This window comes from Mugil cephalus, chromosome 21 (assembly GCF_022458985.1).
Source record: "Mugil cephalus isolate CIBA_MC_2020 chromosome 21, CIBA_Mcephalus_1.1, whole genome shotgun sequence".
NCBI classification, from domain to species: Eukaryota; Metazoa; Chordata; class Actinopteri; order Mugiliformes; family Mugilidae; genus Mugil; species Mugil cephalus.
In genome coordinates this window covers 8756677-8781901 of record NC_061790.1, presented here as the reverse complement: position 1 = coordinate 8781901, position 25225 = coordinate 8756677, and the positions used below count along the sequence as shown (strand labels likewise).

The window sequence follows — 25225 nt, the reverse complement described above, 5'->3', positions numbered from 1 at the left end:
TCGGCACCGGCTACATGTTACAGTGTTATGGTTACAACAGAGCGGTGTAAACCTACTTTCTGTCCGTTTCAGGGGTGGACACCTCACTGCTGAAGCCTAAAGATTCCTGAAAGACAGAGAGGCAGAGAAAGGTGTCGGGCTCCATTTGTCGAAGTTTGTTTGGGATAGTGAAGACACTTTTACTCAGTTTAAATCGGCGTGTGCACATGATGCCTACCTGGATCTCGTTACGGAGCTGCAGAGAGGTGCTGCTTGTGTCTTGTTTCTCCTGAAAAATGAAAGAAAGAGAAATGAGGTCAAATGTCAGAAGGAACATTGCAAGATAAAACGAGATCTGTTCTGACGAAAACGCTGACTGCGCAAACGCTAGAGGGAATGTTTCAGAGCTCCCTCGTGCGGGAAGGACGCTCCACTGTCGGCTTCAGACACACCTGCACACCAGCAAAAGACAAACACAGCCACGTGCGAGCGCACCAACAGCTCACCCGCAGACAAGTCCAGGCTGGCTACGTGCACCCTAACGTGTCAGACTTGTTTTGAGTGAACACAATCGGGCACCGACGGCGGAGCAAGGTGACGTCTGACTTGCAAAACAAGGCCAGATAGAAGCGGCAAACGAAAAACTGGTTCCATTAATTTCACACGAGCGATTAGGAGCGTGTGCCGCCCTCTACTCAAGGACAACACCTTCTGATTTGTGTCGAAAGATCCGTCAGGTTACGACACACCGAGTCTGTGCAAAATGTTGCATTGCTCCTCACAATGTCAGGGCTGGTTCTTACACATTCAAGAACCAGTCATGTCTGAAGCAGGTGTGCTCTGCTTGATACATGTGCGGATACAGATGTGCCTAAGATCAAATCCAATCACAGCAAGTCAATAAATGTGATTGTTCTAAGGCAACCAACAGCCTCTTAGGAGTGGTTGACTGCATAGTCTTGTAGTCGTGTGCTCTTACTCTAAAACAGGAGAAAACATGACTTCACTTGCACTGGCCCGACTCTACCACGGCCTTTTACAACGAGCCATTAAGCAGAAGAGAAACAAGCGGAGTGAGCGATTTGCCTCGGGGTAGTGACCAGACCAGAGACTCACAAGCCTGATAACTCAACTTAACAGCATGTCAACATCGGTAGCTGCTGGAGGTTATATTCCTGCTCATTGCACAATGACAAATACGCGACTTCACTCTTTATCCGTCCCAAATGAACTCCAGGGGACCAGACATGGTCTCCAATCGCTTCGGTCAGTTTTGTTAGTGCACCGAAATAAGAGTCGGTTGTGACTAGGCAGAATTTGAGAAATAATTATAGATAATATAAGAGAAATTATGTTTTGCGGTGATCTCTATTATATTTTTTCGGTCAATTCTGAGGAAGTGAGACTCTCCCTATATTGCTGAGATTCCCCCAGTCCCAATGAGAAACGAAAGCACAGCCAGGGACAAGTTCCTGCTTCTACTTTCGGTCTGACTTCTAATATTTTACCAGCTTGTGTAGAGTTACAGGAAACATGTCTTGCTTCAAATGTCAACAATCCTTTTTTTTTTCTTTGTTTTTGTGCACCGACTGTGAAAGGTACGCCGGTCTTATCGGGTCAAGTGTGACATCAAAGGCTTAGAGAATTTGTTAATAACAGAAACTCAAATTGAGCCTTGTATGTCTACGGGACCCAATAAGCAAAAGCGTTCGGTGTGCAGGAAAAAGATGGCTGATTGTGACTCTCCCACCAGGTTTTTAAGCTTAAACGCGAGTTTATATCCTAATCTACCAGCTGGACATTTCAGGCAAACATTTATATCGGCTATATTAGAGCAGGGTAAATATGTTCATAACATCAACAAGTCAATAAAGGCATCTTAAAGGTGACCGGTTCTGAAAATCTTGAAACGAAACTTAGGCTACTGTCAGTAAGATAAGACCATTGGAGTTTGGGATTTCCCAATCAAGTACAGGAATAGGATATGGGTCAGTTTTGAGTAATGATGTGATCCTCCATCCCCACACCCTTATATTAGATAGGAGGATAACAGTCACAGGAAAATGACTGTTTAGAGCTTCCTATAGTCACTGGGTCATGCTTTCTAATCACGGCGACCTTTAGTTTAACCTCTTTTCTTCTTCAACTGCGCTTTGGGCCAACACGTACAGCCCCTCCGCGCCGTCACTCGATAAGCATGAGTAAGTGAATTAGTCAGAAGTGACAAAACCTCCTCAAAGAGCTCGTGGAGAGCCTGTCAGTCAAATGATCGCAGGGCCTAAAGTGCTGAGGTGCTTGAAAGCCTCCAACCCTACATTTGTCACAACAGCAATTAACCCGAGGGCAGACTGTACAGATGCTAGGGAGACAGTCTGGCTGGCTTTATCTTAAACATTAACTCGGGCACCGCAGCTCCCCCTGGCCAGCTCTCTGTTTGTCTGTTATTGTTATCATGGAGGCAGAGGCGTCCGGAAGCTCTTCACGAGATGTAAATCAAGCAACGTCGGAAGAGCCTTTAAACAAGTTGCGCGTCCCGGGGAATACGATGGGTCCCATAAGTCAGGGAACAGGTAGCCGTCTGAGGTCGTAAAAACTCGCCAGGTTATAGGGAAAATCTGGGGAAACACTGGGCCATTTGCCCTCTTCTTACAGAGGCAGAGCTTATACGCGAGCCAAAAAAACAACACACGCATCCCTTAGACAAGCACAGCTTCGCCAGCTCTGTTTAAACACCTGGATGGCGCGGAATATTGTGTACTCAGAAAAAAAAAAAGAAAAAAAAAAGGCCACATTAAGAACGAGAGGCTCACAACATGCACACGCGCACTCACGAATACTTTCACAAAGGCAGCGGCCGACTGGTTTTGCTATCAGATCCTCTTTGATGGCTTCTCCGGACTGCAGCAAGAAGCAGGAGAGATATGCCCAGTCTGGGCGGTGGGCAACGGGTGAAGGAACATTTAAAAAAAACAAAAAACATCAGAGTTCAACCAAGCGAACACATCACACATGGGTACGCACAAAAAACACACAGCCAGACACGGATCCTGGGACGACCACAAACACGCCGCCGCAGAACATAAACCCAGACCAAAAAACACCTACACACATGAACACATCTCGCCTCCACTTCCATAGATAGAGCTCCTAAAAGACACAAAGCAGCTCTCTGTTCCTCCTACTCATCCTCAGCTTCCTTTTATTCCCCGTCTCTGCGTGCCATGGAAGCAGGAGAGGAGGAGGAGGAGGGGGGAGAAAACTAATAGGAGATCAGTGAAAAACAAATAAAATATGCATCTCTTTCACCCATCGCTGTAGACGTGTAAGATTCATTTGTCACGGTGATAGATCCGAAGACAAAAAATCTTCCACCAAAGGTAGACTTCTCTCAGACACGTGCTGCTGCTTGAGAACCATAAACAAATTATAAAGTAGTTGGCAGCATAACTGACACAGTTTCTGATAGAGAATATCAAATTAGTTTTTGAGGTGGGGAGAGGGGGGCTCAATGAGTGTGTGCGAAGCTTAGATCTTAGCTTAGAAGGCGCTCCCAGAGGGGCCATGCTATCCTTTGCGTGAACTTCCCACCATCATCTTGAAATACTGCCCTACTTTCTGAAGCTGGCACATGCACGCGAATGTGCGCGTTTTCCCCTCCGAATGACCACGGGGGTTGTTTGTGCTGCGCGCGTGTGTGAAGCAAATGCAAAGACCTGATTGCTTAAGCGTGACCGAATTGAGTTAAAATAAAAGAGAGAATTCCACTAATGAGGATCACGATGTCAGCAGACGGGGGGAGTAGCATCTCAAGTGACTAAACCCCCACCCCTGACGCGGGCGCGCTCCCGAAAAGCCAGGCCACGTTGCTTTCCATCATTAAACCCGAAACTGCAGCTAAGAACCAGGTTCCGTTAATGAAAGGGAAAGAGCTACAGATGAGCGTTAAATAGCAACAGTTTATTCCAAACATGACTTTAAAGCCCACCAAAGTCAGTCTGCCCACGCCGGAGTTACTGCCAACCTCAGAGGCAAATGTAGGCGGATATGCAGCAAACGGAGAGAGAGAGAGACCAGGTGGCTTAGTGGAGGTATGCCAACTGGCAGGGCCGGGTGAATCTGGGTGGGCGAGTGTGAAGTTGCTAGGTAAGGCTGCGCATGTGGAGGGACGGGCACCTAACTGGAAAGTCCGGTGCGGGCCTAGAGGAGACGCTCTGCAAGCCTGCAGAACCGGATCATTTGGAAATTTTTGGGCGCACATGCACATTTTTCTTCGCACACGCAGGCATGTATTTAAGTAGCAAAAGAAGTAACTCGACGATCGTAGCGGGCAGTATAAGAAGCCTAAATGTATTAATAAGAAACAGAAAACTAACTCGGTAATGCTCCCATTGCCTTACGTTCGAGGACATTTGAGATGCGTGTGTGTGCGTGTGTGTCTGCATACTTGCTTTTCCAGAGTGGAGCATTCCTAAGCCTCGAGGATCCTCATTGTTTTGGTATTTCAAGGCAAATACCGGAGTTATTGCAAATTCCAGTGACAGAATCGCAATCCCGACACTGACAAATAAATCACGATATAAAAATGCAAATACACCACTTGCTTTCCACCAGGGTTATGCCAATAAGGGGACCGGCAGCGCCTTTTGAAAGTAATCCTACAGCAACAAAGGCAGCTGTCTGAGTGTGTTGACTTTCTAGTCGAAGGGCTGAAGGTAAAAAAAACACAAGGACAAATAAGCAACAGAAATCTGTTTCTCTTGCTTCTGCACTGTAGTTTTAACCCTAGCCCGAGTGACCCACTTTCACACATGAGTCACTCCGTTCCTCACCTCATGGCAAAAGAGAAGCCGGCACTTGTGTCTTGACCCCGGACTGTCAGGCTACTCAGCTAGAAAACAATTACAAAGCATTCCCGAGGCTAGCAGATCAACCCGGGACCGTCTGAGGCGGTCTCGCGTTAAAAGCGCTTCAATTATGAAGTCAACAGTAAGACCAGCAACTGGAGGATTTTGGCCCAGGCATCAAAGGACGGATCGTCTCAGAGGCTTTATCCACAGCTTTAAAATTACCCTCTAAAATATTACCACAGACACTGCTGCAATGTCTCATTACAGTTTACAGCGTGTACAAATGTGTTAAATGGTTGCCCCACAACCACAGATTCCAAATTGGACCATCTTGATTTACATTCGATGCACTTCATCTGCTCCATCGTTTGGGTTAAGAAGCTAATATTTAGTTGGCGGTTTATCTCCCTTGGCTGGTACACAATTATTCACCCCCCCCCCCCAACAACCAGTCACTGCATGTCCAAGGAATCCCTCCTCTGGCATTTACACTCACATTTTCACCTTCGGAAGCTATAGGTGAAAGGAAAAGACGGCATTAAATACAGATCTGGAGGGTTCGCTCGACAACGTTTCCTTAAAGAACCTGGTAAAGTCACTTTCAAGCACCATTTAGTCTGAATTAGAGGCAAAATTGTACTTGAGGGGTGATAAAATCTAAGCGGCTCACAGAAGAAGACGAAAACAGTGAAATACAATCCTTGCAAAACCCTCTGTACATCTCTTCGTAAACACCGCTCCTTATCCACACATTTGTGGATAAGGAGCAAGTGTTTTTACTTTAAATGGACTGAGTTATGTCTTTGTGATTTGTTAAATAGGGGGAATGGACTACAAAGATGACGCATAAGAGCAAATGCCGGCCTGCTTAAAGAATGTATCTCTCCTTACAGGTCTTGGTTACTGGGGGTGAACTGAATCTCGTGAGGTTGTATTATCAACAGTTGTCAGATTATAAAAACAAGGAAAATCCATATAATCCACACGAAAGCAGTGCAAAAAAACGTACAATAGCAATCCCAACCTTTGACCCGGCTTTCATAGACCTTTCACTCGGAACAACACGTTTTATCTATGCTGCTGAACATGCCGATACATTTTAGCATGTCCTGTCACTTGCAACAATACGCCCAGCGCATCACCAAATAAGCACATTAGCGGGAGCCATCCAAACTCTTGTCTACGAGCGCGCTGGGAAACACTGCACAGTAGCCCTAATCCGTATCCACATTCCCTGAGGGGGGATGTTTATTTAACCCTTTGTGTCCCGGCAACCCATAAAACTAACACGAAGATGCATCGAAACAACTGAAGGGAGACCAGGCAGGAAGTGCGGGCTTTGATAGCCATCTCAGAGAGAGCCTCCGTCATCAGCTTCTAATGGAGAGGGCCCCACGCAGCCACCGTTGTGAGTAATACATGTAACATGTCTTAAGCCAAAAACCCAAACAGAAACCAGAGGGTGCCCATCAAAGACGATTAGCAAACCTGCTGGTGAGACAACTTGAAAAATTTTTGGAGAACAGAAACTTAAATAAGAGGGCTGCTTCTTCGTTTTCGGTGTTGCCGTGTTGACCACAGCTATAGCAGACGCGGGGGGTTTCTTGTGGGAATTTTCCATAAGCAAGTAATCACGTGTGTTATCGGCAGTACGTGAGTCTGAACCGGTCATTCATGGTGCAGGCCTTTCTTACCGTCAGTCCTGCCTTCTCTCGAGTTTGAGTGTGAAGACCGCGGACGGTCGACCTCTGCCCTCGAAGTCAAAGGCGCACTGACCAGAGCCAATCTGGGTCGAACCGAGCAAGGACTTTGTTCCAAGGGGTTACATAGATGTAGAGAGATTTAAATCACCAGTCAAAAAATAGAAAAGAAGTGACCTATAAGTCGAGACGAAAAGAAAGACAATGGCCGAGGAGAGGAAGTGGGAGTTAAGGGGACCTGCTGCACCCTTTCCGGGTCTTTCCTTAAATGCCATGTCCCCCTCAAGAGTGCCACTCGGTAAATGTCTCTCCAATCGCACGGCTCTTGGACATTATGACCACTACCCATCCGTTATTGTTCCTGTGGGAGACGACTGCATGACGCTGGCCTGCAGCCACTGGTTATTGGACGCACTACACAAGATATAACAGTCATTCTATACTCTCTTTCTGACTGGGTGTCTATTCTGCTGTCTGCCCTTACTCTCAGTTCATCTTAGTCTCTTTTGTTGTCTCTCTGCATGTCTGACTTTCCCAATGCCTCTGAACAATATTGCCTCAGAGGAGATTTTTTGTTAATCCACTGTCTCAAAAAAAAGATGGATGGAGTAAAGCCTGCTCCAGACTTCAATGCTGCCCAAAACTAATTTTAGAAAAGGCCTTAACTGAAATGCAAGGCAAAGTTCAATCCATGGAGTGTGGGTTGATGCTGCACTTTTGAGGGATGTTTTTAAGGTGTTGTCTGACCTGTTTTCCTTCCTTTGTGTATTTTTCCCCTCTTCTCTTATATTCCGATGCCAAACTTTGCAGAGTGGCGGGACAGCTGCAGGCTCTCACATTCTCCACTCCTCCTCTCGATTCCCCTCATCCTCCTCCTCCCTTCTTCTTCCTCTATTCACATCCTTATCCTGCACTGGGCTTCAGGCTCAGGTCCCAGTCAACTCTTTTTTTCCTATCATCTCCTACAAGGGCTGCAAAATCTGCCCTGATTGCTTCCTTTTCCCGTGTTTTATGTCTCCAGGATGAGACTTTCCCAGACTACAAGATGTCCAGAGGCAATAGTGGACAATACTGGACTCACAGTAATATTACTGTGAATGCTGCGGGATAGTAAAAGACGAATCAAAGTCTGTAGCCACAAAGAGATGGCACTTAACCTCATCTGATGTCCACAGCTATGATCTTTTATGCTCACTTGCGAGCTAAGAGAGGAGAATTTCTTTAGTCATTAAAAGGAAGTGTGCAATAAATCAGCTATCCATCCAAGCTCCACCTGTCACCCCAACCAAAACCACATGGGTGCCTTAAAGCGGAAGGGGCCTCCTATTAAACTGGGAACATGTAATGACAGACAAAACTAGATGACCTAAGGCGAAAAAAACATGACACATTTCAATGTAAATAAATAGAGAACTAAGCCCTTACTTTGGCCATTTCACATTTTATTTGTACTTTATGTTTTACTCTAATGTTATGGAGAAGAAGCTAGATAGTAGCCTTTTCTTGGGTTTAATTATATGCCCAAACAGAACTAGATTCACTATGAATAAGTCATGGGGAATTATGAAGTTAGCATGAGGCTCTATACTTGCACAGGGAAGCGTGTGGCCCCTCTGGGCTGTGTGCAACACAAAGCTAGGACCAGTAGCATTCCATCATACATTCGCCTGCAGCCTGGCAACCAAAGGGGTGCCCCACTACCCTACATCCCTGTGAAAAGAACCCCCATACTCCCACATGGACCTCCAGAAGAGCACAACATTCACATCCAGGACAGGACTCGTTGCCTTTGTGGAACGTCTTCCACATTAGCTCACATTCACGGTCTTTCTGCTTAGGTTACCGGCTCGGATGGCGAAAATGAATGAGCCCCGGTAAAGCTTTGAGATTATTTTACAAGTCAAGCTATCTAAAATGAATTGGAGACACACATGCGCATGTCTATAGCAAAGACTGCATAGTACATGAAGTGACGTCACCCATTGGGATTATGGACTACAGCTTTTGAAGGGTTGAGTTGGAATTAGCTCAACTAATTTCTTATTTTATTTTGAGTCCGAAGTTTCCATGATAAACCCCCAAGTATCACAAGTGCTGGGGGGATTAAGGGGTGAGTCTAACTAATAGACAGAGAGTGGATGTATTTTCACTCACTCCAAACCAGATGTGTTAATCAAGCCCAACCCACCTCTCTCTATAAGGCCTAATATCTATTTAATTAAGGAATTACTTTCAAAAGAACCACAAACATGCTAACGAGAATAAGTGAATGTAGCTTATGACATTCTAATGACTGGGGCAAAACCAGCACTACAACCATCAGTGGCATTTAAACAATTTAAAATTGGCTTCATTTTTCACCTCCAGTGAAGTTTGTGAGCGTAAAGAGTATGCACTCACCAAGTCAAGCTCCTGGGAGACCCTCCGTTTGCGTAGCTCCTCCATGCGGTCGCTGACGTCGCTAAAGCAGGTGTTGTAGTACTCCGAGTACTCCTGGGCAAGGTCATCTATGTTTCCCAGAGAACCATCCTGAAGAGAAGAAGAGACGGGATGTTTAAGCCAGGAAACTACAACATCCTAGGAAAGGAATGCTGATAATTCCACTTCAGTAAAAAAAAAAAAAAGAAGAAAACTCTTGAATTGTTAACAAGCCTCTTTTCTTCATACACTGTACATGCAGTCTTTATGGTATGTTTCCTTAACAGCATCCCAACAGTACAGAAGGGAGGAAAAACAATCTAATCAAACTTGTGACATCCTACTCCATCTTCCTGATTTACTCCCACCACAGCTTTGAAAAAACCAATGCCCCATACACTTATAATTAGTGGTGGATAAAAGCTACCCAGTAAACTGGCAGGCACGCATTTCGGTAAACCTGGCATGGCTTGAGGGTGCCACAGGGTCATAATCGCTCACACATTTCCTACACAGATACAATACGGTGACTATTTGTTGCTTGAGAATGGGATGGGGAGAAACATTTGTACGCCGCGCAGAGTTATGAAACACGGCGTACAAACGCACAAGCTCCTATTCATCAATCAGCTGACGTGCTGCACACACAACAGGAAAACTCTAAAAATACCCCCACCAAGTATAAGAGCTGTATATTAGGGCCATTTAGTCATCCTTATCAGGTACCATCCAGTGTCTCTGGCAGGCCATGGTTTGTTCCTGGGTTTTGTCTTTGGCTCCTATCAAGGATGCCCTTTACCTCCTCAGACGTTCACCAAACTCCAAAGCAAACACATTTTTCCGGCTCGCTACAGTTTAGGTCTGCTCGGTTCCTGCCTTTGTGAGGAAGACGTGCTTGGGATTGAGGGGGGAAGCTGCGATCCAAACAGTAAAACGCTTAACCCAACAGAAAATGACATGCTTTAACAGTGATTCCTACTCTGGATCTTATCGTTGCTCAAAACCAACAGGACATGAAGTTAATCAATCCATGTCTCAGTTATGGAATATAGACCCTTTAAAGAAGATCGGCCTCGTAACTAATTCCGTTATCCAGTTTAATACCGACATAAATAATAAGTTCATTGAATGAAGCTCCTATGCATAAAGCAACCTCTTTATACAACGTGGGAGAGAAGACCAACTTCCATCTCTTGCCTTGGTTAAAAAAAAAAAAAAATGTAGGCCATTCTGGCAGGGATGGCCAACTGTTGAATATTCATCAGTGTTGATCTAATCTGTGCCAGGGAGACAGCTAGCATTGAGTCACTGTGCAGGGTCCGAACAGTCTCTCTTAGTCTCTGTCTTTCTCAACCGGACTCCCTATCTGGGTGCCAGGCCGCAAATGAATGGATCACTGTGAGCGCGAGTAAGACCACCACACACATGCAGGCACACACAGGGGCACAGGGCCTTCTTCAGCGACGGGTGTCTAGTCAGTGAGAACGCACATTAGCATTGCACACACATGCATGCGGGGGACTTTAAAAACCAAAACAAACTGGGGCGAGCCAATCGCGAACAAGGCCGCTCAGTGGACCGGGGGTTATGAAACCGTGGTTAATAATTGTGTGATGAGCACAGCATCACTAACAAACACATGTTCTGTCTCAAAAGTATGACTTGGCCAGCTGTGATCGATCCTCCCACCCTCCTTTCTTGAGAAATCCTATCCTGGCCAGACATATGGTTTGAGATGACAAGAGAATCCCAGTGGGAAGGCTCCTCGAGCAGACACATGCTTTCCCCTTCGTTCCTCACATTGACTGAAAGCACGCTCTCATAACAAAACTCCAAAATGGTTTAATCACCAGCCATATGTTAAGATTGTGATAACTTTTCCGCCACCAAATGTCAAGAATAAAAACTACTATAAGATCGGGTGAACTTTTAAACGATGGACGCTCGGACTGGGGTGATGTATCATTTCGGAGCACGTCAGACTAAATAATCTCGTTTCGCAACTTTTGCCCCGACTCCCGGCAGGAAGTTTCGAAAGCAAACCCCAGCTGAGGACAGGTAGAGCTCCATGTGTTTCGCTGCTCTCAAACAGACTGTGACAGCATGAATCCACGCTCTTGAAAACATTCATGTGTGCGCGCGGATAGCTGGGATTCCTCCAATTCTCCGGAGGCATTAGCTCATGGGCGTTCAGCACAGCTGACCCTCAGCCTCCAACCCCACCACTCACGAGCTCTCTTATGTATCTATCGCAGACACGGCAAGTGAAAGCAAGCGTAAAAAAACATTTGGTGAGACGGCGAGTGAGGGAACAACGGGAGGAAAGGAAAAAACCCTTTCTCAAGATGTTCAAGATTGACCGACGGCGCGCGAGCGAGCGTTTTAGTCCAGATTTTGGAGAGAATCTGTCAACGTGGGAGTGAAAGGTAGAAGAGCTGACTGTGTTCCTCAAATACATTTTAAGACTCTGACAGGGGCTGGGGGTTGGAGGGATGATTTGTGGGTTGTGGAACAGGGCAGCTGTGGGCTGAGAGAAGAATAAAACATCTGGAGCCGGAGCAGAAAATCTTCATCTAAGAGATCCTACGGAAGAATAAATTCCCCACAGCTTATCTGACCTAAAAAACTTAAAAGGTCTGTGGGTGAATCGAGCCAAGCAGCAACCCTGCATGGATTCTCCCTCTAAAAATATCCTTTCAAAACTGATTTTTTAATACAGAATTATTAACACATCTAGGATGTTTGAAATAGAAACCAAAGCTGGTTTAGGTGACGCAAGAGCTTCTCAAAGTCCATGTTTGGACACGAACAATAGCAACAATAGTCATACAAACAAAAAAAAACAAAAAACACACACACCCCAAGCAAGAATGAGTGTGTGTTTACAGTAAAGAGGGTGAATGTGTCATCTGATAAAGATATGATCGTTTCCATAAAAGAGGCTACTCCCAAAGTACAGCTGAAACTGATCAGATCTGCGTTTACCAAACTCGAAACAGAAAGGTTTCCGATTACAGGTGATGGTACGCCGCTGTCTCATCATCAAGCCACCCCCGAGTTAGTGGCTGTCACAGTGTTGGACCATCAAACGCAAACAGCTGATGTCGCAACAATGTGTGACACTGAGGCATTACAGAAAGATTTACACGAAATTCCTTTAAGAAGACTGCTTTAGAGGAATGGAGATGATTAATATCTGAGAATGTAGCTGACCACTCACATCTCCTATGAATACACACCGTGTTGCATGTGGCGGCAAGAGGCGGCGATTGCGCGCACATTAGAATGGACACGTCTTGACGGAACAACAGGTGCTGTGTTCAATTGGCCACTGAATTATTTTCCATTCTTACCGGCCCAGACATTTCTCTCTGTGGATATTTAATGATTTAAAGCAGCATTGTTTTTTTATCAAAAAGCCAAGAATAGTCAGTGTGTTTAACCCGTAAATGTTACGCTTCCAGTATCTTTAATTATTAACATCCACCGACAAACGGACCAGTCTGCTGACTACCGAGCCCAGATTCGTCCAGTTCAGAGCCAATGATAAGAGAAACTACTCAACTCCAACTCATGTATAGCTCAACCTCCAGCAGCTCTTTAAATTCACACTGAAAGAATAAGTATTGCTGGGAGGCATGTATTACAGACCTAACTTAATGATGATTTATGTACCACTTTGAAGATAGTATTCTGATATGCGTCAACATATACACAAGTGTCAGGTTTTTGTGTTATCAATACTGCACATAAGCCTAGATTGGCTAATGCAGCAACAACACACCACAGACAAGAAGAAGTACTCTATCAGATCTTATCAGAATTGTATTGTATTTGCAGTATGTAGATTTTATCATTTCCTTTAAGGTTACTGAGATAATGTGTTTGAGTGAAAGCTAAAGAGATACAGTTGTCTTTTATTAGCCTTGTCATATCATGAGAATACTACACTGGTGTCAACGTGGCACTGTGAGCCGTCACAGTGCTACTGTTACATGCAGATATCTATGCAGAAAGTAATTTCCCTGGTTAAGATATGTAAACGTCAACAGCCAGCAGACGAGGCACTGAGAACTTGGGTAACCTTGGACGGTTGAATCGCCGCCAATGTGCACAGACAATCTCTTTATCGAGTTGGTGCATGTTTACCACACAATGTTGCGGAGGGCCTTTAGTAACTGTAGAGAGCAACATTACAAAAGGCTAAATGTCTTTACATGCTTGTTGTGTTCTACCCTTTCGGGTTCGTATTCCGTCGCTCAGCGCGGGCTCATTTACGTGGCGGCCGAACAGTGGTGTGCATGGTAGCCGCTATTGTTAAGGGGGTGGCCTCGTGACCGGCCGATCTCTGAGAGAAGGAACAATGACGAGCGTTTACAATAGAGCCATGAATCTGATGTAATGTCAGAACGTCAGCGGTGCGATCACTTTCGCTTGCTGCGCCACCTGAGGACAGGGACGGCCGGTTGAAATTGCAGCCAAACTGGCTCGCATTGTGTTGCTTAATGATTTGTTAAGAAGGGAACCACGGCAATTCTTAAGACTCAACATGAGTCACGGACACGCCCCCTTAAACCTGAGAGATCGCCTAATCAACACTCCACATATGATAAAAGAATGTGTAAGTAAATGATCCTGTACTCCACCCACCACTCAAAGTCCTCTAAAGGCAAATACTGGACTGGTAGAGTAGCACCATTACGGTGCTAAGCAATAATAGGAAAGAAAGCAGAGGAAATCATCCAGTGAGTAAAACCAGAGATTGAAGATGATACATGAAGCCAGTTCCATGATCCATCTACAGCAGTTTTGAAATTGTTAATGATAGTGGAGAATTCCATAAAATCCAGAGCTGGTAGTTGTCTGACTAAACGCTCCCGAGTTGGCTTCAGTTGACAATGGTGGAAGGCTGTCGAGGAGGATAAGTCCAGGGGCCACGGCTCACTTTTAGAGGGCTTCCTCAGGATATCCGTGGCTTGAGCAGAACAGCACTCTGCCATCCCAGCAGAGGAAACCTGCCAGGTCTCTGTATGACCTCAATAACGAGACTGGTCAGGGAGGGGGAGCAAAGGAGAAGTGAGCTGAGCAGGGCTGGGCAACAATAGGCAAAAAAAATCAAAAATTGGCTTTTATAGAGTGTGCTGGAACATTATCGTCAAACGCATAAAGTGGCCCAGCTAATCGTAGTCTGGGAACACTGGAGGATATGTTGCCACCGTGTACGAAGCGTTACGTGGGAGGGAATTCATACGGGTCACGTCATCCAACCATGTGCTTCCTTCCGAGTCGAAATCAATCATCACGTCTCGAGAGTGGCATCACATGCTTAAGTTTAGAGATGAAGCAGCGTCTCGTACGTAATCAGTATTTTCGAAAGGTCTCCTGCCCACGCTGAGTGAGAGACACACGCAAAAAAACTTTCTTCAGAAAGAGGATTACCTGCAGGCGAGTAAATATTTCTAGAAGGCCTGGGTGGACTTCCTAGCAAAAACAGGAGGCATTTCTTAAGGGGAGCAGAGTTACGTCTGGCAACGGTCAGATGTTTGAGTTAGTCATCAAATCTTGTACTTAGCAAAGGTGTGCAATTAGGTCTGTCTGCTACACTTTACTTAGCAATATGGCAGTTATTCCACATAAACATTTGCCAAATAGGATGGAATTGTGATCTAGATTATCATATATATATATATATATATATATATATATATATATATATATATATTAAACAGAGACAGAATTCTCTGACAGTTCGATTGCTCAATTTACATTCAATAACGTTGAGATCTGAGGGAATCCCATGATGTGGGGTGGGTGCGACTAGAAGCTGGTTTCCATTTGCTGGATCTGTAAATCCAACAACTTGTTAAAGCTCCTGCGCCACACTGTCCGACAGTGCCTCGGACTCTTAATTAGTTCCTCGGCTTCAACTGCAAATAAATGACTGCCTTTCTTAGGTATTCTTATTAAACGCATTCCTCCACATGTTGCTGCATATGGTTAACCTCAGAGACAGGGGGCCCTCAGAAACGCACTGCCGACAGAAGCAGCCTTCGATTTACAGTCAAAACATCACGAAGCTGACTTTGAAGGTGAAAGTGTAGATCGCGATTAGCCGCACAACCACTTTCTGTGGAGCGTTTCAATGCTTATCTGCACGTCACTTGACCATTAAGAGCAGTTCCTCGGGTTTGGTATGTGTGCAGACACGTGAACCATGTAACTACTAGAAGACAGAGCGTGTCAACCAGATCTGTATCAGGATGGATGTGTATCTGTGAAAGCATGCAGGCCTGTTGTCACGTGTCGGTGCCGGGGCCAAACACATTTGTAACAGGAGTTAAGCTGGGTCAACAGGCTGGGGCAGACCCAAACTTAAAGGGCATTCTCATATAGGGTCCAAAGCTAAACAAAAGCCATTGAAAGTGCAGTGGTTATATATAGTGGGTCCATTTTTCTGCAGTTGAGATATGTTGGCTATTGTGTTCAGGATCTCATAATATGGTTAAAGATAGGAGCCTGAGAACATTGTTAAGGTCAAGATTTGGTCGTTGTCCATACTGTATGGAAAACTAATCTCGGAAGAATCACAAGCGAAGAAAGAGAGTGTGTCAAGAGCTGTGATATTAATATTTTATGCCAATAAGTAACATTCATTTGCCTTCTGGATAAAGCAAATCATTTCGCATGATCACAGTTGTTAAACCAGTTTGTGTCTGAAGCAGGAAAAAGTTGACCCACTGAACACGCAAAAGACGCCAAGCAGCAGCTGGGGAGGCCGCTCGAGTTCCGTGCTTTTACACTTCTAATATTTCTACCACGGTTTAGTAGGAAATAAAACAGACGCTCAACCATGCCCAAGACATACAACCTGTAGAGTGAAACTGTACGTGGAAGGACAGACCAGGAAATCTGGAGTTGGTGACTTTCAAATGATGCCCGCATGACTTCCAGGAGGACGGGTAAAGATTCTGAAATACCTTTAAAGGTCACCTCTGGGTGTTTACTGGCAGGATGTTTCAACTCTTTCTATGAACCGTTAATCATGTTTACATTCATTTATACTCCGTTATCCTGCAGTGCATTGTCAGTTTGCGGAAACACTTAAAGTATGATTGGGAATTGATTAAAAAAATGGTGGATGTTGTTCAGAGAGAGCTAAAATAATTCTAAAAGATTGTGAGTTCCAGTTCAAGAGGAAACTTCAAGAGGAAACAGAAAAAAAAAAAGATGAGCACAAGCTTACAGACATTTGTCTCCAGAGCAATAAATCCGGATAAATTGCCTGGCTGGGAGTCAGGTCTCCCACCTAGTGTTAGAGGGGTATGACAGTAACAACCCCCCCACCCAGCACACAAACACACAAGCACAAACACACACAAAACCCCGCATTTACACACCAATCACATACTCAGCGCCAGACCAAACCAAATTAACACCTCTGCTTTAAGCAGACTGGAAGTGGCTGCAACGCATTTGGTCGGCAGATCAATCACATCCTATGGCCTGTGAAATCAGGGGCTGTGTTGGCAGCCAAACAAAAAAAGCAGTGTTGCGGGAATGTGTTTTCTTAGAACACACAGTACCTATAAAGTTACAAGAATCTAAAGGCGCATGAATCAAGTTTACACATTAGGACCCCCGCTGGACTGAGATGACAGACGATTACAAAGAACCTGACTTATGAAGGGGCTGAAATGCGAAGAGAAATCACATTTGATTTAGTATGCAACACATGCAAAGCAAAATCCTCAAAAATAAAAAGTACATGCCACTCTTATAGAGTGAGGACAGAACACCAAGTGCCCAACAGCCACGCAGAGTAGAAAGGGTTAATCTTAAGAGCTCAACCTACCATACTTTTAATCGACTCCTGTTTTCACTGAGGTCCCACTGACAACCGTATGTGCTCGTCTCTAGCAGCCAACAACCAAAACCTCTTGAATACTGGGCTACATACAGGTAGACTGCTGGGGGATTTGTAACGTCGGGCCTATAAAGACGCGCATCCAAAGCGTTGTTTTGATGCGCAATTTGCATGCGCGCACCAGTTGGCCGCTCACAATTACCCAGTCTGCAAATCAGTGCCAACTTTGAGGATGAGAAGGGGGGGTAAAATCTCAGTTAGCTGCGAGTCTGTCATGTCAGCCAGTGGTCACCCCTCCCCCAAAACTTACCAGCATCCCCATAACGTCCGTCCACAGTTGGGAAAAACTGTCGGACGCAGCAGCACTGTCCGCCTGAGGCTCATCAGACGGCGCACCGGCCCCCTGATCACCTTCCATTGTGTTAGAAATTCTTGTCAACAGTCAGGCCGATGTGGTGCAAAGGCTCAATTCAAGCCCACGGGCAGCAGGGACCTGATCGCCAACTATAAACGTTGAACCCGTGCCAAGGCTGTTCCTACATAAAGCTGCCCTTGACGCACCGGTGAAACGCTCCAACATTGCTTGGCACGACTCGAAGTTTAGTGCGTAAGCTACTGCGTCCTGGCATGGTAACGTTAACTCCCGCGATAAAATAGTTGTAAAGTTATTGAAAAAACAAAACCCCAAAAGAAAATAAAGCTGGCCTCGGGTTGTGTGGACCCACAACTCGTAGGAAAACTCCCAAGCGGGGTGTTCCCAGCTCCGCAGTCCGCACCGCACGGATCCGTGCCCGGGCACAAACCAAAGCGAACTCCGGGGAGAGGGGGTGGGTGGGGGTGGTGGTGGACAGGCGAAGCGATCCAAAAAAGTTCCAAAAAGTTAGTAAAATCCCTCGACGACTGTCAGAAAAGTTGGTTTAAACCAGCACCGCGAGCACACGCCAGCGTATTTCCATTAAAGATTTGGAGTGAAAGAACGCCCGGAACACAGAGCAAATCCTCCAAACACTCCGCCTCCCCCTTCTCTTCCCCCGCCGTCTCTCACTCTCTTTCTCTCTCTCTTTCTCCCCCACACACTCCTCCCAACAATACATTTCAACAGAGGGAGAAGAAAAAAAAACACTTGTCCTGTGTCAAAAGCACAGTATTGAGGAGTTTACTCACACCACTTTATTACCACTAATATTAAGCACTCATTTATTTCACACGTTTGAGTAAAAAAAAAAAGAAAAAAAAGAAAAAAAAAGTATAACTTTGACTGTAATTTTAGTTCAACTCTGAACATTGGATGTATCCTGCTGTATTTACTGACAGAATTCCAGTACGTGATTTGTACGTCCCCTGTGCTTTCTATGGATCTTTTAAAATGTGAGGTTCTGCTGAAACCTGTAAGTCCTAAAATGATAAGTCCTGTCAGTTTTATGTTTTATTTTTATTGGTCTTTTGGGGGCCTTTATCTCCCCTACATTTTTTTTTTCTTTTTTATCTCACACTGACATGCTTTCCACCAATACATCTCTCAAGCTAGATGTGAATAGAGATCGTGAACAAAGCACATTCTCCACACAATTGTCTGGGAACAAAAAAAAAAAAAGCGCATGGGAAAAAATGTTTTTAAGGGCGATCGCGATGCATGTGGTGCCGTAGGCCCGCATACATATACGTACATTCATATGACTCGAATGAAAACCATCTTGAACTTTAATAATATAACTTTCTGCTCACTTAAATGGAGTTATCAGGGATTTAGCCTCGCTGTATGTTTGATATCGCACGGACAACAGTGGTTTACGTGCAGCAGATGCAATTTGAATACAAATAGAACAGAGAGAATCGCCAAATGTACAAGCATGAAATCGCACAGCTATCCTGTCTGATCAGCCGTTTGTTATGGTCCGCCAGCGGGCCTCTCCATTGTAATGAAGAAGTCCTCAAACTGTCTGCGGCCCTCTATGTTGTTTTCCATAGTGAGCAGACACAGCTGCCAGGTCTTGTGACAGAATCCGGACCAGAGATGGAAAGAAGGGGGAAAGCGAGACTGAACATTTTACCATTCCTCACTCGGCCCCAGTTCCCTGTGTTTCCAAGCAAATCTACAAGGTTGCTGTGCCCCGCCGTTCACCAGGCCAGGCTAGAACAGCACATGCAGTCAAAGACGCTACATTTGAAGTAACATAACCGAACGAAAGAGAGAAGACCAGGAACCCTGCATTCCTTTCTCTAACCATGTTAAACGCAATCAGTTACACGATGGTCCACAAAGCTTCACTTTCATTTGCAGCGCAAGCAAATATGCGATACTGTCAGTTACATATACAGTGCAAAAGGCTCAAATGCCATTCGCCGACATATATGCACACTTTTGAAATCATGCTCTAGAAGTAATCAATGCATTTTATTAGTATTTTAAAATGTTAATTCTAAAAAAAGGGATTAAAGCAGCCATGCTAGCTAGCTCTGTGAAACTGCACTAAGCACCTCTGAGCTAAATGCTCACATCAGGGTGCTGACATCTCACAGTGATGATGATAACCTGCTAAATATCTTAAGTTTAATATTTGCCTATTTGCAGTTAACAAAAAAACAAAAACAAATGCACAGCAGAAGTTGTATTGGACCAAAAGATAAAAGATACGAAGATCACAGTTTTCATAAGTCCTAAATGTTTCTTTCAAAACCAAAAATCTTCCAGCACAAGTGGAGATTTGTTGATAAAAAAAATAAACATTAACACCCATAGTCCGGTTTCACCCACCAGGAGGGACTCCTTTGTTTGGCACCAGCCGTTCCTTTATACGCTACATCCTGGTTGAAGGTTTGTGTTGGTGAACGGCTTTTACAGTCCTTGGATGAGTGGCAGCTGCTCAACAGTGTCCTGCCTACAGTCTAAACAAACCCAACGCACGTTCACACAAGAGCTGCTTTGTTGGCCGTCAAGTTGTCAGTGTGGGGGTCCGCGCCGCTGACCTCCCATCTGCAACCTTGGGGTGGCAGGAACAGTTAGCGGTGGGACAGTTAGTGGTGTCCGTTCTGACATGACGTCACTGCTACGTCCATCAGGTCCGATCCTACAGGCACCACTCTGATCCCAGTCTCTCAGGCAGAGGGATGGGTTTCACACACAAACTCCATTCGTGCAAAAACTTATCATGTCAAAGCGCCCTTTACCCAAATACAAGACAGCGTGACCCCCACGGGGAGCACCTCAAACAGAGGGGTCAAACTGTTAATGAGGAGAAGAGGAAGCCTGTTGACTCAGTACACACTAATCAAACACTGCTGTGTGTGTGTGTGTGTGTGTAGCTGCCAGCTTTCCCTCATTTCGCACTAACCACTAATCAAGGTGTTATGTTGCCAGACGGGAGGAAAGTCACTCTAGTCGTTACTTTTCTAAACGCACATTTATTGCATGTTGACGACGTCTTTTCCAAACTGACTCCTGGATCCTACGTGGACACGTGCGGCACGTGACCATGCAGAAGATTCGCCTGCGACCGTTCAAGGTGTCATAAAAGCGGAACGGGGAAACGTAGTCCGCGCTTCTCCGAATATACAGGAGGATGATGTCATGAATATAAATTGCTCACACAGGTTACTTTGAACGTGGTCTTGAAAGCCTTGGGACTATGACTACATCCCGACTGATGCTAAGGGTTGTAGGTCAAGGGCTGACCCGCTCACTGTCTTTCATCCGTCTCCTCCACTAGCCATTTTTTTTTTTTTTAATGTATCATTAATAGTTTCATTGTCTCGTGGAGTCCTGTGGGAAGAGAGGGGGGGTATTACGCTATGTCATTGGGTTTGTGATGGGAAAGGGAAACAATCAGAGGCTGCTCCCATCAAATACCAAAGGGAGGCAATTGTTGCAGTGGTTATTAAAGGGTCATATTAACAGTAGACTAACTAGTCTTTTAATATAAGTATTTGGCACTAAACAAAAGTTGCTGTTCAATTTAGGAAGCAACGCCATCAAAAACCACTAGATGGCGACCAGTTACCAGTTCAGCACTACAGAGGAATGTCAAGCGACCCCCAAAAACATGTTACAAATGACAAAAAACTCTAAACAAAAAACCAACCAACCATAAAAAAAAACCCTTACTAGAAGAGTCCATGAGATTGAGTGATCTGTAGATGTACTGAAATCCTCCGCAGGGGTACACCAGCAGCAGCACTCTGCTCGTTTCTGATCGAACAACGCTACAGCAGTGGCGCTCACCGACACCTAGCCCAAATCCTGTGGATAAATGTGGCAGAAAAACAATCCCTCTCTTTCTCTGGCAGGGCGGCGCCCTGTCGTCCCAATGGAGAAACCACCTATGCCTTGGATCAAGGATAAAACGAGGGGATTACAATAAGACAGAACCAGCGCCACCAAACGAACTAACAAGGCGGGAACAGAAACAATAATTTAGGGCGCTACTGTTCAGCTCGGAGAGAAAGGAGCAGGGAAGAGCGCCGTGTGTCTGGCAGCCATCAGCGCAGACAGGTAGGCACTGCAGAAATACTGCATCCAAAAAAGAATCATCCGCTAATCTCCGCATTCTTTCAGCAGCCATTCATATGCCCAAACAGGCGGAATGATGATATTTAAGACTCAAATAAACTTCCGTAGATAATCTATAAATGCACCTGCTCAGGATTACGGTGTATCACAGTGTGTAATTTTCCACTGGAGATGACTCAGTAAGATTAAAACCAAACCAGACAGCATGTCTGAACACAACCAAAGCGGGAGATGAGAGTAATCTCTGTCACAGAACTGTCAAAATACCTATATTAATGCAGTAATGCGTCTACGAAAGGCTACACAACTTTATTTCCAACAGAGAGCTGCTAGGACTCAAAGATGAAGCTAAGAAAAGGAATGGAGCAAAGAGACGGCTGATAGAGACGACAATCCTGAGGCTGAGGAGAAAATGGAGATAGAAAAAGAATGCAGATGGCGTTAGAGCAAAGCAGGACTGGGCCTCCCCTGATAGTGAGAGTGACCCTTCTTGGAGGGCAGCGACCGCGGGGATTAAAGATAGCTCCTCGGGGAGCCACAAACCTTACTTGCTGGCGGGGGCGATTAACATCACGGTGAACAGACAAGTACAAACAAGCAACAATTCAACTTTTAATTCCATCTAGCCCAGGACTTTAGATCGGTTCAGACTGGATATACAGAAAGCTTGTGATTCTAATTCTGGTTAACTCAAGGTTTAGTTTATATTTAAAGTGATAATGGGACAAATAGGAAGATACACGGCCCCTTTTTAAGTCCAATTACCGAGTCTTCATCACCTTTTTCCTCCCCCTCTACTTCTTCTTCCTTTTAACATATAGGTTCATACCAAAAGGTAATTGGATTGAAAGTGTTGGTCCTTCACCCCCATAGTTCTATGCATGCTTCCTCTCTTGGAGAATAATTGGGATCGAGATTAACCCCACTTAGTCTGACGGGTCAAAGGCCCGGCGGTCCCGCGGCATTTTTCTTTGTAGCGCTCTGAATGTGAGCATTTTATTGTTGCGCGCGTCCCTTATGTGTATTCCAGTGTGCAGGAAAACGTGTGTGAGATGAGTAGGCAGACAGGCCCGGCCCCACTGTGCTTCACACGCCGCTGAGTCTTGTGTGGGAGATATCACACAAGCCCAATTAGCATGACAACTAATTACTGTTTCCTCAGTCCCCTTCCTCAGCAGAGCAACTCATTAAATTAAATCAACACGCTGGTGTTTCCACCAGAAAACAATGCTTTAAGGGGAGCACAGCGATCGCCGTTTGTGTGCGTTCGAGGTATTACTTTTCATGGGGGCGGTCGACCGTAACACCGGAGCCTTTAGAAACTTGGGGGAAATGTTGACTTCAGATACCAGCACGAGAACTGCCTCTGGGCTGCGGCGGGAGGGAAAAGGAGAAGGAAGGAGGACGACAGACGAGAGACGCACAAAGCGATGCGCAAGTGGCAACGGGGAGAACACTCAGAGAAATAAAACCCACGGATAGAGATGAAGGGACAGCGGCGCATGTGATAACCAGCTGTGAGCAGTTCCGCGCGCACTGTCAAGACTTCTAAGTCAGCAAAGAGAAAAAAAAAAAAAAGCTCTGCATACGCAGGCGGTCTACGGTGAACGACGCTTCGCTTCCCACAGTCGCAAGCATTTTCGAGTGGTATGCACAAGTCGTTATCCATGCTTTTAACAGAGCACTGGTAATTGCAGGTCCCTTTCATGCTCTTTGTGGCGAGAAAAAAAGAAAAATGCTAATATAAAAACAAAGCATATTTGTGCTAAGCCCTGGATTCACTGATTCTTCATGCAGTGCACGCCTTCATGGCCATGTGGTAGGTGATTATGTTACACCACTGTGTGTGTGTGTGTGTGTGTGTGTGTGTGTGAACTGAGATTCCAGGGTGTTTTAATCAGGCACGACCGAAAGGACAGATGTTGTTTTGGATGTAAGCGAGCTTTTCAAGGTATGAGCGGCGCCGTGCGAAAGGTCCGACGTTATTCGACAGGGCTGGCTGTTATTTGGAGCGCGCGAGAAAGACAGAGGGCTCGAAGAAGAGGAACATAAATCGCATCTCTGTTCATCAAAACGGTGTCCGCAGGTGTGGTTGAAAAAAAAAAAAAAAATGGGGAAGTTGTTTGTTTTCCCGTGAGTCCACAGGTGCAGGCGGAGGAGATGCGCTGGCCTCGCCGCGCATGGAGGTCGCGAGGCTCGTCGAGCAGCTGCGTCGGCGTCAGGATGGCACTGCCAGGCTGACAGCTGATGTCCAGCGCGTTGTCTCACTCGGTCTGCACCAGATACACCCTGTGGCAGACCTGTTTTAAACGCGGAATGATCTTATGACAGCTAAAACGCCAGCAACATTTTATTATGATGGATATTATGTTATATATACTGATGTTTAGATGGACCCCATCAGTTGTTCCCTTGGCAACAACTCTACAGTTATTGTTGGACTCCAGTCAAAGTAAGAAGAGTCTTCTGTGAATGTGAAAAAACATAACTAAAAGTAATGACATGCCGGAAGAAACATTAAATTGAGCATTTTGCACTGATTAGATAGCACTCTATCTTCCATTCCTGCTTATCAGTGTGTTTTGATGCCTTTTTCTGAGGCCTTTCAAAACACCACTTCCTCTCTCTCTCTCTCTGCGCCTCCACCCGATGTTACGAGGGCGTAATATGAGACGTAGTGGTTCCCCCTGCTGTCGTCAAATGTATTAACAAGCCACCGAGCGCACGCCCTGCTCGCCCGTGCAGGACACCGGGCTGTCTATTAAATCTTCCTGCGCATCCTTTTCTGTCAAGTCAGCCACTTCGCCATATGTTAGCCTCTGAGCTAGGTACTGTAAAAAAATAAAAAATAGGCCCTCTGTGTTATTAATCACCGTGTGTGCTGTGAGCTCTCTGCTTAATTATCCCCTGCAGTTTCATCCAGAGCTCAGCTTTATAGCGCTCACTTCAGGTTTATAGGACAAGTTCACACATACACACAGACTTAGTATTTACTGTACATATCCAAAGCTAACAAGACAGTAGCCAGTGGGGCTCAATAAAGATTTTATGGGCCCGTGTCTCTGCTTTGTTTCCCGACCTAAATACTCTCACCTGTTGTCTCGGCTAACGTTAGCGCGAGTTAGAGTGAGGCACCGCAGAACGAAGGCAAACAAATTGGTCCAACGTTAAAAGATTTGACTCTCTCTGTAGCGCAAGAGCTACTTCTTCGGGAGGGACTGTAATTGTGAAAGGTTGGAATTTATTTGTTGGGGAGCGACCCTAAGATAATACTGAGGTTCCACAGATGCATTTAAAGACGGAGTGTCTTGGGAGTGTGGTTTGAGGAGGATTCCAGTTGTGCAGATGCCACATTATCCTTGGCGCGTTAGCCAGACGCAGATCTGCAGCACGTAGCCAGCAGTGCACCCACTGACAGAATGAGGAACTGCACGCAAACTGCAAAACAAATCTAAAAATACCTCAAGCCCAAATTTATGACCGTTTCTTACAAAAAAATAATAATTCACTCAGTGAGCTATGTATTATGAGCTGCTACAGCTTCACCATCCCAGTAGATTTATATCACACCGCTAGCAGACACGGCCGACATTTGGTTATGTATTAGATGTTATAATAACTTGTTACTCAGCCAGCCCCCGGCTGCTGTGGTAGAGCCTTGTGTAATTACTGTCAGCATTCACACAGCCATCATATATCTCACGCAGCACTCAGGACACATGATCTGTCACACAAATTTGGCCATTTGCACATTAGAGGCAAATAAACCATGTTCAAATACATGCTGACGTGCAAAAAAAAAAAAGAAAAAAAAAAGACGTGGATGAATATCAAAACCTCAGTGCAGATGGATTTTCAACACAAACTCAGTGCTGTTAAAGATATATTGGCAAGAACTGGGCCAGTACCA

At 45.3% G+C, this 25225-nt stretch overlaps 1 protein-coding gene across 7 annotated transcripts in view; it reads right to left on the bottom strand.

The window, feature by feature from the left end:
* The window catches only part of sash1a (SAM and SH3 domain containing 1a), a 155486-nt gene that overhangs the window by 29655 nt on the left and 100606 nt on the right, over positions 1–25225 (bottom strand). For 4 of the 7 annotated variants that reach the window (XM_047573818.1, XM_047573819.1, XM_047573822.1 and 1 more), the window contains exons 2-4: positions 8927–9055; positions 218–268; positions 57–106 (exon numbers count right to left, since the gene is read on the bottom strand). In XM_047573818.1, coding sequence (XP_047429774.1) covers positions 57–106; positions 218–268; positions 8927–9055 — 230 coding nt within the window. Of the gene's footprint in view, positions 1–56; positions 107–217; positions 269–8926; positions 9056–16796; positions 17021–17118; positions 17837–25225 lie in introns of those variants that run through there. The other 3 variants (XM_047573820.1, XM_047573824.1, XM_047573821.1) reach the window with 2 other exon arrangements.